Below are 14,580 nucleotides of genomic sequence, written 5' to 3'. Positions count from 1 at the left end.
TCATGCACACGACCGTGTGTATTTTGCAATCCGCAAAAAACGGATCTGCAAAAAACGCAGATGATGTCCTTGTGCACTCCGTATTTTGCAGAACGGAACACCTGGCCCCTAATAGAACAGTACTATCCTTGTCCGTAATGCGGACAATAATAGGACATGTTTTTATTTTTTTTGCGGAACGGAAAAACAGACATAAGAAAATGGAATGCACACGGAGTAACTTCCGTTTTTTTGGCGGACCTATTGAAACTAATGGTTCCACATACGGTCATGTGCATGAGTCCTATGATTTGTCAAGACCGGCATATGCGACGCTGGTCTTGATACGGCCTGCACCACTGGGGCAGGCATTTAATCTATGATGAGGCCTCACCCACACATCACCCTTGGCACCTGGTGAGGTTGGTGTAAAAATGCCAGTTTTAACTAAAAAATGGCACAAAAGCACTTCAATTTCCCTGACAAGTTGCGCTTGACAGTATGGGGTCTCCTAGGACTGTATGCGACTCTTTTCAAGCTGTTTAACACCAAGTCAGTGTTAGTAATCTAAATATGAATAACTACAGTGGGATGCGAAAGTTTGGGCAACCTTGTTAATCATCATGATTTTCCTGTATAAATCGTTGGTTATTACGATAAAAAATGTCAGTTAAATATATCATATAGGAGACACACACAGTGATATTTGAGAAGTGAAATGAAGTTTATTGGATTTACAGAAAGTGTGCTATAATTGTTTAAACAAAATTAGGCAGGTGCATAAATTTGGGCACTGTTGTCATTTTATTGATTCCAAAACCTTTAGAACTAATTATTGGAACTCAAATTGGCTTGGTAAGCTCAGTGACCCCTGACCTACATACACAGGTGAATCCAATTATGAGAAAGAGTATTTAAGGGGGTCAATTGTAAGTTTCCCTCCTCTTTTAATTTTCTCTGAAGAGTAGCAACATGGGGGTCTCAAAACAACTCTCAAATGACCTGAACACAAAGATTGTTCACCATCATGGTTTAGGGGAAGGATACAGAAAGCTGTCTCAGAGATTTCAGCTGTCTGTTTCCACAGTTAGGAACATATTGAGGAAATGGAAGACCACAGGCTCAGTTCAATGTAAGGCTCGAAGTGTCAGACCAAGAAAAATCTCGGATAGACAGAAGCGACGAATGGTGAGAACAGTCAACCCACAGACCAGCACCAAAGACCTACGACATCATCTTGCTGCAGATGGAGTCACTGTGCATCGTTCAACCATTCGGCGCACTTTACACAAGGAGATGCTGTATGCGAGAATGATGCAGAGGAAGCATTTTCTCCGCCCACAGCACATAAAGTGCCGCTTGAGGTGGGCTAAAGCACATTTGGACAAGCCAGCTTCATTTTGGAATAAGGTGCTGTGGACTGATGAAACTAAAATTGAGTTATTTGGCCATAACAAGGGGCATTATGCATGGAGGAAAAAGAACACAGCATTCCAAGACAAACACCTGCTACCTACAGTAAAATATGGTGGTGGTTCCATCATGCTGTGGGGCTGTGTGGCCAGTGCAGGGACTGGGAATCTTGTCAAAGTTGAGGGACACATGGATTCCACTCAGTATCAGCAGATTCTGGAGACCAATGTCCAGGAATCAGTGACAAAGCTGAAGCTGGATCTTTCAACAAGACAACGACCCTAAACACTGCTCAAAATCCACTAAGGCATTTTGCAGAGGAACAAGTACAACGTTCTGGAATGGCCATCTCAGTCCCCAGACCTGAATATAATTGAAAATCTGTGGTGTGACTTAAAGAGAGCTGTCCATGCTCGGAAGCCATCAAACCTGAATGAACTAAAGATGTTTTGTAAAGAGGAATGGTCCAAAATACCTTCAACCAGAATCCAGACTGTCATTGGAATCTACAGGAAGCGTTTAGAGGCTGTAATTTCTGCAAAAGGAGGATCTACTAAATATTGATTTCATTTCTTTTTTGTGGTGCCCAAATTTATGCACCTGCCTAATTTTGTTTAAACAATGATAGCACACTTTCTGTAAATCCAATAAACTTCATTTCACTTCTCAAATATCACTGTGTGTGTCTCCTATATGATATATTTAACTGACATTTTTTATGGTAACAACCAACGATTTATACAGGAAAATCATGACGATTAACAAGGTTGCCCAAACTTTCGCATCCCACTGTATATATGAATAGAGAGAAATGCATGGCTGCTGGTGGAAAAAAAACAGCCTCTTTAAAAACAAACTGAACTGTAGGATTTTGTTAATGATTTTTAAAAATGGTCTGAGACACTTTTGCTTTTTGTTGGCAAATGCCACAAATACACACTGACCACCTTGGGTCATGTAATCCTCCATTTTCATCTATCTTCATTTTGAGAAATTAACCAAAAGTTTGTATTCGGATTTATGGAAAATTCATGTTGAATTCAATGACCTTAGAATCGATTCGTTCATCTATATCTAGAACAGGGATCAGCAACATTTGACACTCCAGCTGTTGTGAAACCACAACTCCCAGCATGCTCCTTCACTTCTGTGGGAGCTTAGAGAACAGCCAAGCAAGTGTGCATGATGGGAGATGTAGTTTCACAACACCTGGAGTGCTGGAGGTTGCTGATACCTGATCTAGAATATCACAAACGGATAGCATTTTACAGTAGCCCATTATCAGAGGCAAACAATCCAAATAACACAATTACGGCAATAGAAATAAAGATGAAAGAAAGTCACAGTTAATAATGTAATATAAGAGCTTGAAATAATGTGAAACCATCGGGTTGTCTCAACGTTTCTCTACACCAAGTATTAGTCTTAATAGTAGTTCAATTCCTTGTAATAAATAAAAATGATGATTGCCATTATTGAGCAATTCATACTTTAATTTACCATGCTGACAGCTCACTAAGTGCAGCACATCTGTGAGGTTACAGTAATAGCTTGCATGGATTACCGTCTCATCCGGTATCATCCAGAATAACGGATCAGGTATTAAATTTTTTACAAAGATCAAAAGTGAAACTAGCTCCTCCTATATCCCAACGGTCAAATACCGTAAAAGGGACGGAACGGAAGACATCCTGATGCATACTGAATGGATTGCTTTCCATTGAGAATGCATTAGGACAAAAACGATGCGTTCTTTTCCGGTATTGAGACCGGATAACGCTAGTGTGAAAGTACCCTTACATCGGAGATAAAGGTGCCACCTACCTTAACATGTGCAGGCCATGCATAAAAGTTGTGTGTCCACAACTGCTTCTTTCCAGTTGTAACGGTCAACGCTGCATCGCAGTTACAAGAAGCCCGTGCTTGCACAGTATAGGAAAATGTGCCGTCCTCTTTACTGGCCAGGAGAGTGGGGGTGTGTATAGGCATGCATGCGCAGCATCTCCTGCCCTCGTCACCTCCTATCTGCGCTGCAGCAGTGGCCGTGACCCCGGTACACAAGCAGTGTATAATGTGATGGAAATATGAATCAACCCAGCAAAGGACACAATATGGACAATCACAATACATTAGTAAGTGCCTTGTATTAACTTTTTGTACGTGATAAATTGCATTTGCTGAAGTGAGACAACCCCTTCAATCAAAGTTCAATTAATAATGATATCCAAACATTTTTTCATTGCAGACATTTGTTTTTCTGATGGAGGAATCATTAGCCCAATTGTCAACACTTCAAGAGCAAGCAGTTAAAAGAATTAATATCTGGAAGAAGCAACAACAAAAGGCCGGCAATGGAGCTCTCTATGATGAAAATTTGCTTCCATTGCAGGACAGGTAAATTTATAACTGAGAATGGACAAAAAATGGCCAAATAACAGATAAAGCCAAGAACGAAATCTGATCATACACATTATATTAATGTTGAATGAATATGCTGATTTTGATGGGACCTTCAGAACAAGAGCTTTCTGAAATTTGTAACCATCTTAAGGGAGAATATAAATTTGGGGATGAAACATGAATTTTGATGGCAAGGAGATGACTAACTAATAGAGATTAGAGATTTGATTCTAAACAAATTGGATTAATTCCAAAGGCGAAGTTTTGAACAAACCACTCAAAATGTCACCTACCTAACTGTCACCTACTATATCAAATTAAGTACACTAGAGAGGGAAATATAAAGGTGGAGGATCACATGAACCTGGTTGGGGCCTTGGCTGACAGTAGGGATGAGCGAATCGACTTCGGATTAAACATCTGACGTTGATTACTGTAAAGAGCAGGAGCTCTGTACAGTATTAGAATGTATTGGTTCCGATGAGCCGAAGTTATTGCTTTGCGAAGTCTCATAAATTCATAAATTAATTTGTACTGTAAAAAAACATTTCCTGAACTCTGGTTTGGTTCCAAGGTACCACTTGGAACTGAACCCGAGTTCGGGAAATGTTTTTTTACAGTACAAATTAACTTATAAAGTTATTGCGCGAAGTCTTGCGAGACTTCGCGATGTGATAACTTTTGCTTTTTCTCCAAAAACCAGTTGCAAATTTTGTACAGTTAATACAGTAAAACAATATATATGTATTCCAGCGTAATCGGCAGCATATATTTTGCTACAGACTGTGTTCAAAATAAAACATTGCTTTTTTTCGACACTACCATGTATGTATAAACCTTTTTGGCACATTTCTTATTCTTATTCTAATTTGAAAAAGCATAACAAACAGTGAAAGACATTCCTAAAAAATGAAAGAGAGAGAGAAAGTCAAGAGAGAAAAAATATAAGCCATATGAGACCTAGAGATGGCCTATATTATGTTGCTGTGTGGAGCAGGGACAGACTGGTTAGGGACACCAAACGCTAGCTAATAGGGCCGCAAAAGTCCTTTTAAAGACTGGTATAGGTGTGCTATCGATAGGTGTCACGTACTGAGGGGTGTGATATACTTATCATATACTTTCTAACATAGAAAGTATATTATAGTGCATTTGTATTGTGCAGCAGTTATGTGCGGTTCTGCTGCGATACTGCAGCTACACAATGGGACAAACGTCATTGGAACAACTAATTGCAACTGGTGTGATATACCAGTTGCCCCCAAAAAAATCTGATTGAGGAAGGGGTGTGATATACCGATGTAGTAGAGTTAACACTCATGCTTTCTGAGATTTCTGAGATGTGTTATCTAAACTAAGGAAACACCTTCAATTGCCTTTTAATGGCTTTTGTTTCAAGATAACATGATGATTTAAGAAATTTGAGTTAAGAGTTTGAGTGCTAACCCTGCTACATCTGTACCTAGAATATTATTTCTATATAGTGCATTTGTATTGTGCAGCATTTGTGTGCGGTTCTGCTGAGATAGTGCAGCTATACAGAGGGACAAACGACATTGGAACAACTAATTGCAACTGGTGTGATATACCAGTTGCCCCCCCAAAAAAAATTATTAAGGGGTTCCATATACCTGCTTCCACAAATACTGCTCTTCTATAGGGACTTTGTCACAGGGTCATTTTGAAAATGACAGGCAGAGGAAGAGGCAGGCCATTCCGCAGGGGTGGTAGGGGTCAGGCAGGTGCACCAGGCAGGAGCCTAAGTGGGAAGTTGGAGAAGGTGCGTGTGATTATGTCAAAGAACGCACCACAGTTGGTTGAGTGGCTCACTCAGCGTTCCGCTTCTGCACCCTCCTTATCCTCTGTATCTGCACCCTCCTCACTCTCTGCTGTGTGCACCCCCAAAGACATGGATCTCTGAGGAATTCAACACTTGTGACGACCACGTTTAATTGAATTTTCTCATGACAGCCCACAAATATCCGCCACCACCCAGAACAAATAATGGTCAATGTCTTAGGTAAATACAGCAGCATAAAAGGCCTTTTCTGTCTGGTGAATGCCTAATGTTTGGGACCTCAGAGGAATTCAACACCTGTGACGACCACGTGTAATCAAATTTCAACTATTATCATTTGGGGTTTTTTCAAGAGGGGGGATTTTTTTTGCCATGTTTTTAATCCAATTCTATATATTTTTTTCTTTTAAACATATGTATTTGACATCTATTTGTACTGGCCAACAGTAAAATTGTTATATGGTGACCGCCTAATGTACCTCCAGCCACATTATCAATTGTTCTTTTCTGTACGATGAATGAATAATTTTTGGGGCCTGTAGTCCACTGGCCTGCAGTAAAATTGATATCCATTGACCGTCTAATACACCTCTGGCCACATAATCACTTGATCTTTTATGTACGGTGAATGCATAATTTTTGGGGCCTGTAATCTAACTGGCCAACAGTAAAATTGTTATACGGTGACCGCCTTCCAGCCACATTATCATTTGTGCTTTTCTGTACGGTGATTGAATAATTTTTGGGGCCTGTAGTCCACTGGCCTGCAGTAAAATTGACATCCATTGACAGTCTAATAAACCTCCGGACACATAATTACTTGATCATTTATGTATGTTGAATGCATAATTTTGGGGCCTGTAATCTAACTGGCCAACAGTAAAATTGTTATACAGTGACCGCCTAATTTACCTCCAGCCACATTATCAATACAAGGCCTGTACTACATTGGCCTGCAGTAAAATTGATATTGAATGACCTTCTAATATACCTCCAGCCACATAATTACTTGTTGTTTTCTGTCCGGTGAATGCCTAATGTTTGGGACCTCGGAGGAATTCAACACCTTGTCGACGACCATGTGTTATCGAATTTCAACTATTATAATTTGTTTTTTTTTCAAGAGAGGGGATTTCATTAGCCATGTTTTTAATCCAATTTTATATTGACATATGTATTTGACATCTATTTGTACTGGCCTGCAGTAAAATTGATATCCAATGACCATCTAATATACCTCCAGCCACATAATCACTTGATGTTTTCTGTCAGGTGAATGCCTAATTTTTGGGGCCTGTACTCCCGTGGCCTAAAATAGAATTTCTATAGGCTCCAGCAGGCCACATTTTTTGACAGTTTCCTTTTAAGACGCATAAAAATGGCCCCTGATTAAAATACATATTTTTTGTGGGAATTTTTGCCATTGATCCCCCTCTGGTATGTCACTGTCCATGTTGTGGGATGATTTGCGCACTTCTTGTAAGTATTTGTAAGTATCAGGTTCGCCTGCCATTAAAGTGAATGGGGCCCGCCGCGAACTTCCGGTTCTCAAACATTTTATCGCGTTCACGCGATCGCGAATCGTCCCAGCTGATGTTCGTCCATCACTAATAAGACCTTAGAGTGTCATACACAAGTTTTTAGACCAACTGGAGCACTTTAATTTGGGTTGAATTTACCTGGATCAAATCTTCCAACCGTTTTTTTAGAAATGGACCTGAAATAAATTTCAAGAAATTTGCTCAACTCTACTCAATAACAAGCCATGATCATGGCTAAACGGGCACTTATGTAGCACCTGATGTCATGTTTTTCTCTCAGCCTCTATTGATTTTCCGAAGAGGGATAAGTCCGTCAGCTATGCATCTCCCCATGCCAACTGGGAAAATGTGATATTTGAGTGATTGTCCCAAAAATTTGGCCCAAAAACATTGTCCATGTTTCTGTCTTGATATAACTGATAAATAGTAAGATCTCTCTGGCCTTATAATAGCTTCTTGAGATAGTTTCAACTATATTCTTTTCATCTGGGAGGGTAAAAGCCATGAATGAACCATTGCATAGACTGAAAGATATGGCTTATTTGGTGCTAGAATCATGGTTTACATTCAGAACAGAGCCATGACAACTGTGATTGGTCCATTTTTGAATGGGTCCCAATAAATCCTGATATTTTATGTCTGATTATATGTTGCCGGTTGAAAGAATGACATTAAATTTTTTTTTACCTATTTTTCTTTTTCCAGGGTAGAGTTCATATTTGGCAAATACCATGAGCTTTGTGTCATGATACAAGAACTCAAGGAGATAGATCCCAGATTGGTGCCCCAGGAATTTTTTGATAACATCAACACTGGAATTGGTGCACTTATTAAGAGGTATGGATAACTTCTCAATACACCAACCCGAAGTATCATATTGTCTTGATAATAAAATATGGGGCACATTTATTAAGACCTGTGTTTTAGACACCGGTCTTAATAAACATCTAAGCTGTCGGTGGTTCCGCTGAAGTTATGAAGAGGCGTAGCCCCTATGACCCCCTATGTGTTTATTATTATTCACAATTTTGTATAATATGAAGTTGCTTCTGACCATTTTTCAATCTTTTCTATAGCTCATTTCTGGTTGACAAGCAGCCACCTCAAGTCCTCAAGACACAAACAAAGTTTCAATCCAGTGTCAACTTCATGTTGGGCTCCAAAATAATTACTGGTGTCAACAAAATGCCGGTTATAAGAGCAACCATTATCACTGAGAAAGGGGCACAAGAACTACTTTCACCCTCTGCCAGTGCTAGTGAGTCATTAAAGTAAGTACGAATGGATATAGCCATTCAAATACTCCCTATAAATGTTTTGCAAGCAAACTGGGCATGATATTTGTGAGTAATGGGATAGTAAATTGGGAGAGGTCTTCACAAAGGGGATTACACATTAGGCAACTGATATTCATTTGATTTGTGTTGTGGACTTAATTACTGCCTTGTAGTTCCTTATATTGGTAGAATTTATTTTTTGTGAATATATCAATATAAATGGTACTAAACAATCCATGGAAAGTTTCTACTTTGTTGCTTGACTTGATTTAGGGTCTCTCCCTCCATTAAAAACTCTTCTTTATGGCCTGAATCTTGAGAGCCAGCAAATGGATGAGAAGGGTTGATTTGTACAAATGACCCTTGAGTGACCTTTGAATGGAAAAATGTGGTGAATGAAACTGTTGAATATGGTATATATGCCAATAGAGAGAGGGTGCAATTAACATGCTGATTTCAGTACTAGTACCCACTAAAATCTAAAATTACTAAGGTAATACATATTTTTTTCTCTCTTCTTCCAAAGTATGGGTGGGTTAGGGAAGGGCGGCTAAAATGGATGGGTTATTTTCATGGTATTCACAATTGATTCTGTGTCTCTGGTTCCAGAGATGGCGCTGGTGAAATAGAAAATGGAAGATCTGTGTTTGAATTTACCCAAGCCACTCGGACCTGTGGAGCAGTTTTTAAAAATATGGTATGAATAAAACAGATTTTACTAATCAGAAAGGCTGCAAAACATTGAGACTCTCAGAGAACAGTTGAGCAGAGGTGTGCCAAACATGAAAACCACATGTGATTTACTGCAAGAACAGTTCTCTATATAGACGTTTGTTAGTACTGCTGTTTAAAGTACTTTGATGGTTCATCATTTTTATTTCATCTACATGTTTTCCTAATGTGCCGGGCTTCCCACAACAAATCCTATCGTCTTTTGAAGCTCAAATAAAAAATATATTGTTCAGCTCTCTCCCTAGGATGTGCCCTCAATGTGTAATCAACTGAGAACTAGTGTTAAGTGAACTTGAGATTTGCAAGTTTGGCGTTCGGGTTATCTAAGAATTGCGTAATGGAATCCATTATGGAATTCATAGATAACCTGAACGCCAAACTTGCAAATCGCAAGTTCGCTCAACACTATCGAGGACCAATGGGAATGAAAGGTCTTCAGAGATCCAGAGAGCTTGTCTAATCTCTGCGTCTGTTATTACATCTGAACATTTAAAGAGGTTATCTCATAATTAAAGGGCTATTCCGATTATGTTAAGTTATCCCCTATATACCCAGGATAGGGGATAACTACTAGTTCAGTGGGACCCTCACTGATCATAACAACAAGAACCCTGTATCCCATGCAGCCCCCCGAAATAAATAGCTAAGTACAGCGCCCTTTTTAAGGAACTCTCATAGATACGAATGCAGCAGCTGTGTGCATACTCGACTGGCCACTCCATTCATTTTAAGGGGCTCAATAGGGTACAGGATCCCTGTTCTTGTGATTGGTGGACATCCCAGCCTCAGAATACCCCTTTAGTATAAAAAAAAAATGGAAACCAGACATCATAAAGTACATGACAATTTCTAACAAGCTAGTACCAGCCCTTGGATTAACAACTTGGATCCAGAGATCTCCCCATTCATAGCTCCAATTGCTCTGCTAGATTTATTTCAACTTGACAGCTGAAGGACATGTTATTTCTCTGTGGGCATGCCCTTTCTGCTATAGCTCTTTCACAGCAACTAAGAGAAGATCCAGCTGGAGGCTTTTAAAGTATAGAACTGAGTATATGCATCCACCTGTGATGTTACTGAAGTGGACAGAGAAATAAGGAGATGAACAAACAGCAGGTGGTGCTATAGAGGTAGATTTTATTGAATAGCTATGACTATACTAGATGTTTAACTACATGCAGTTACAAAAGTATTCAAATCCAGGTGCTAGACTGAATAAAGCACCATATTTTTCATGGAACAAGCACTTTAAAGGCTTGAGTTTTAATGCCAGACACATCATATGGGGGAAAGTGGCACCATGTTTGGAGAAACTGCCACTGATCAAACTATGATGACATCTGATAGTAGTAGGTTGTGGTGGCTCACTAGCAAGTAGTTAAGGTATGGTGCTGCAAGCTCATATAGAGGGAATCACCCCACCCTCTCTTAAAGGCAAATGTAGTAATAGAGTAATGAGCGAGCACTCATACACTTGGCAACCAAATTGACATGTGCAGAAAATATTTATTATATCCCCATAAAATACAAGTAATAAAATTTATAAGAACAATGTAGCAATAATATACAACATTACAGTCACATATATTGTGGTAGATATGATCAACACTATATTCATATGACTCAATAGTGTCGATAAATTCAATAATATATATCACACCAAGAAACTTCAAGTATATGCTGTTATTTGGGAAAGAGGGGGTATTATCTTCTAGCGCTCTATCCCAATTTGGGAAACTGAATGTCACTGAAAATGTTGTAGGTGTATTCACTGGGAGCGCAACATGTTCATAAAGTGTCCACAGGAATCCTTATAATGTGAAAAGTCTCTTATAGCATATCCTTTTAAGCTCGATATGAGCTTTGGATTGGAGAAAACTTTAAATCGATGTTTGGCTTACCGTCTAGTGTCTGTTGTCTCCCTATTGCTTCAATGGAGCTTTAAATATTTGCCGGCTTATTCAGTCGCTCCATACAGCAAGCTGGTTTAAATTTCGCAGGAGTTCCAAAGATCCACCACTGAGGAAGGGAGAGTGAATCTACCCGTAACGCGTATGGTGAAACAAGTGATGTACCTGCATTGAAAAGCCTCCGATAATACTGTATGGCCATACAGAAGAAAATCTCTACAGTAAAGGATTAACTATTCTTATCGTCGAAAGCTGCACTAAAGGAAATTGCGGAACAGAGTGGCAACTCCCGCGATCTTTGGAACTCCCGCGAAATTTAAACCAGCTTGCTGTATGGAGCGACTGAATAAGCCGGCAAATATTTAAAGCTCCATTGAAGCAATAGGGAGACAGCAGACGCTAGACGGTAAGCCAAACATCGATTTAAAGTTTTCTCCAATCCAAAGCTCATATCGAGCTTAAAAGGATATGCTATAAGAGACTTTTCACATTATCAGGATTCCTGTGGACACTTTATGAACATATTGCGCTCCCAGTGAATACACCTACAACATTTTCAGTGACATTCAGTTTCCCAATGGGATAGAGCGCTAGAAGATAATACCCCCTCTTTCCCAAATAACAGCATATACTTGAAGTTTTTTGGTGTGATATATATTATTGAATTTATCGACACTATTGAGTCATATGAATATAGTGTTGATCATATCTACCACAATATATGTGATTGTAATGTTGTATATTATTGCTACATTGTTCTTATAAATTTTATTACTTTTATTATTATTATTATTTTCTGCACATGTCAATTTGGTTGCCAAGTGTATGAGTGCTCGCTCATTACTCTATTACTACATATGATGACATCTGGTAGGGACATTCAGTTCATACAAGGCGTTAATTACAGTTTGTGTTCTTAGGATCGCTTTATAAGTTGCAGGGTTAGATGGAGTTAAAAGCACTGAAGAGAAATATAGGAGCATTGTTATGTGGAGTACTTCCTCAAGCATGACTGGTGTTACATAGACTTTCTGTCTCATTCAGCTTTAATAGGAACTTTCACTTGCATTTGACATTTTTAATCATGTATCCTTCCTATTGATACCTGATCACAGGTCAATCACATAAAAATACCATCAAAGCTGCATTTATATTTGGGTGATCATTACACTACAGCAAATCTTTTTGTAGCTCCAGCATGTCTTAATGGATTTTGTTAAGTCTTAGCTGGTACTACTCTCGGCCTCTTATAGGACCAGTGTGCATAGGAGGGGTGGGTGCCTGAGTGTTAGGTTATCTAGTCTCTAGTTATCAGAAAACATGTGATTCTCTTTCTGAATATCCGTGTATCGAACTCCAGCCTAAAAACTGACTCTGACTCTCAGCCACCTGCCCTGACCGTAGCTTGTTTCTAGTAGTGCCTCATTGCTTCCTGCCCTGACTTTGGCCTTGTTTCTCAATTTTTTTTGTACCCAACCTGGCCTGACCTGAGCCTGTTACCGGACTACAGTAATGAGTGGCATAGGTAATATTAGTTTTTGCGATATTTCGTGAATTTTTTGCATAATATTCCCAATAAATTCACGAATTCTAGAGTTTGTGATCTCGTCATTATTTTCGCGATTGCTCAAATCGGCACTAATGATGCGCATGTTTTTTACACAATACATGCAACTTCACATTTTATCAGGTCTGAGTAGATATTACTGATTGGTGCACTAAGTATTGTTGTGACATCACAGCACTATGTCTGTAGCATGTATGTAACTCATATGTGTGTACAGTAATTCCTATCACACTACCTAACACCTTGCACTGGAACCTATCAACTACACTATATCACTATCTAACCTACACTGACTATCTCACACTGACTATCTGTATTATATATATGAGCTAACTAACTATCTAATGTAATTGGACAAGGAATAGGATCCAGATGAAAGCACAGAACACAGCAATGTCACTGCTCTCTTTCTCAGAACTGCAAAAAAACTGCAGAAAATGGCTGTTGTGGAGTTTCTTATATAGTAAAGGGGTAGGCAACTTTCCTATTGGTTGCTAGGGATGTTGTTAAGCTCTGACAAAGATATTGCAGCCTTCTCATTGGCCCACAAGCAAGAAGGGAGGTTACTGATGGAAAAAAAATTATCTAGAATATTTGCGATTACGAATATATAGCACTATATTCTACATCTTTGCGAATTCTCGAAGTGCTGATATTTGCAATAAAAATTTGCGATTAGAATATTCGCGATCAACACTAACTACAAATATTGGCTTACCTTTTGGTAGTTCACATTGGTGTCTCTGGCCCCTGTTGGCTAACCACCAATTACACTGAGACTATATCAAGAGGTAGCAGCCTGGTGGCTCCCCTGCAGCGAAGACTAGATTCCCGTATACGGGTTAAAGGGTGAAAACCAGGGGATTGCCAGGATAACGCCCTTAGAGTTAGTTCAAAGTCAAAATGGTTAGTTATGCCTGTAAAGTACTGTATAATAGTTGCTATTTATTGAATATGTTTTGTACTATAGTACAGTGGAAAAAATGTACCCTTTAAAACATTTACTAAAGATATAATAAAATCGCCCTGTAATCACAACAGATGGTAAACAATGTACATGGGCAAAACAGTGGCCCAACTAACATAATGCATGTAGTATTCCATATGCACACAGATAATCACAAAAAATGGGAAATAAACAAAAGGGCAGGGCTAGGACGGCTGGTATGGAGGGGAGAGAACACTTACCCTAGCGAGGCCCTACTTAGACCTCAGCCCAGGGACAAACCCAGGTGGTGGGATTTCCCTGTCCTCGTACCTGTCCTATAAAACCCTAAAAAGCCCTAGATGATTTTATATGATAGTTTAAACTAACATCAAAAATCAGAAAAAAAAACATCAAAAATCATAAATTGCTCAAAATTATGCATATAAACAAATAAGGCAGACTTTAGAATGGGTAACAAATACTTCACATGTTCCTTCAGGGCTGGTCAGAGACGATACAACCTAGAGACAAAAACACAGAAAATGTATATGCCCACAACTTAAAAGCTAGGTACAAATCTCAATATCCAGCATAAGGAGTTTCAAAGTTACATGTGATGTGCTCCTTTGATTGCCAGACTGCCTCAAAACGGGTGCATGATATAGCAGTGAGGCATACAGGGCCGTCTTTACCAAGGGGCAAAAGGGGCAGCTGCCCCGGGCCCAGTTGCTCCTGGGGGGCCCAAGGCAGCTGCCTCTTGAGCCCTGCTAGCCACTGCCCTGGGTGTCAGGCTGTCAGCTACACAGGGGGTGCTGCCATGCCATGCCTGCCGGCACTCCAGGCAGTGTGCTGTGAGAGCTGTGATTCTCTAGGACCTTAGATGACATCATCACCATGTGACCAGTAACCTATCAATATTACTGGTCACATGGCTATGAGGTCATCAAGGTCCTACCAGGAGTGTTGTGACACAAGTTTGCCTTAACTGTGGAGCTTTTTTTGTGAAGATTACATCAGAAAAAGGTGACAGGGGCT

The 14,580-nt window shown here is 39.5% G+C and overlaps 1 protein-coding gene across 2 annotated transcripts in view; it reads left to right on the top strand.

Moving 5' to 3' along the window:
* The window catches only part of STAT6 (signal transducer and activator of transcription 6), a 294,170-nt gene that overhangs the window by 172,479 nt on the left and 107,111 nt on the right, over nucleotides 1-14,580 (top strand). For both annotated transcript variants that reach the window (XM_040425717.1, XM_040425718.1), the window contains exons 7-10: nucleotides 3,638-3,786; nucleotides 7,837-7,968; nucleotides 8,208-8,402; nucleotides 9,018-9,105. In XM_040425717.1, the coding sequence (XP_040281651.1) occupies nucleotides 3,638-3,786; nucleotides 7,837-7,968; nucleotides 8,208-8,402; nucleotides 9,018-9,105 (564 nt within the window). The remainder of the gene's footprint in view (nucleotides 1-3,637; nucleotides 3,787-7,836; nucleotides 7,969-8,207; nucleotides 8,403-9,017; nucleotides 9,106-14,580) is intronic.

This window comes from Bufo bufo, chromosome 3 (genome assembly GCF_905171765.1).
Source record: "Bufo bufo chromosome 3, aBufBuf1.1, whole genome shotgun sequence".
In the NCBI taxonomy this organism is placed as follows: domain Eukaryota; kingdom Metazoa; phylum Chordata; class Amphibia; order Anura; family Bufonidae; genus Bufo; species Bufo bufo.
Note: the sequence above shows the minus strand (reverse complement) of the source record. Positions and strands in the feature narration are given on the sequence as shown.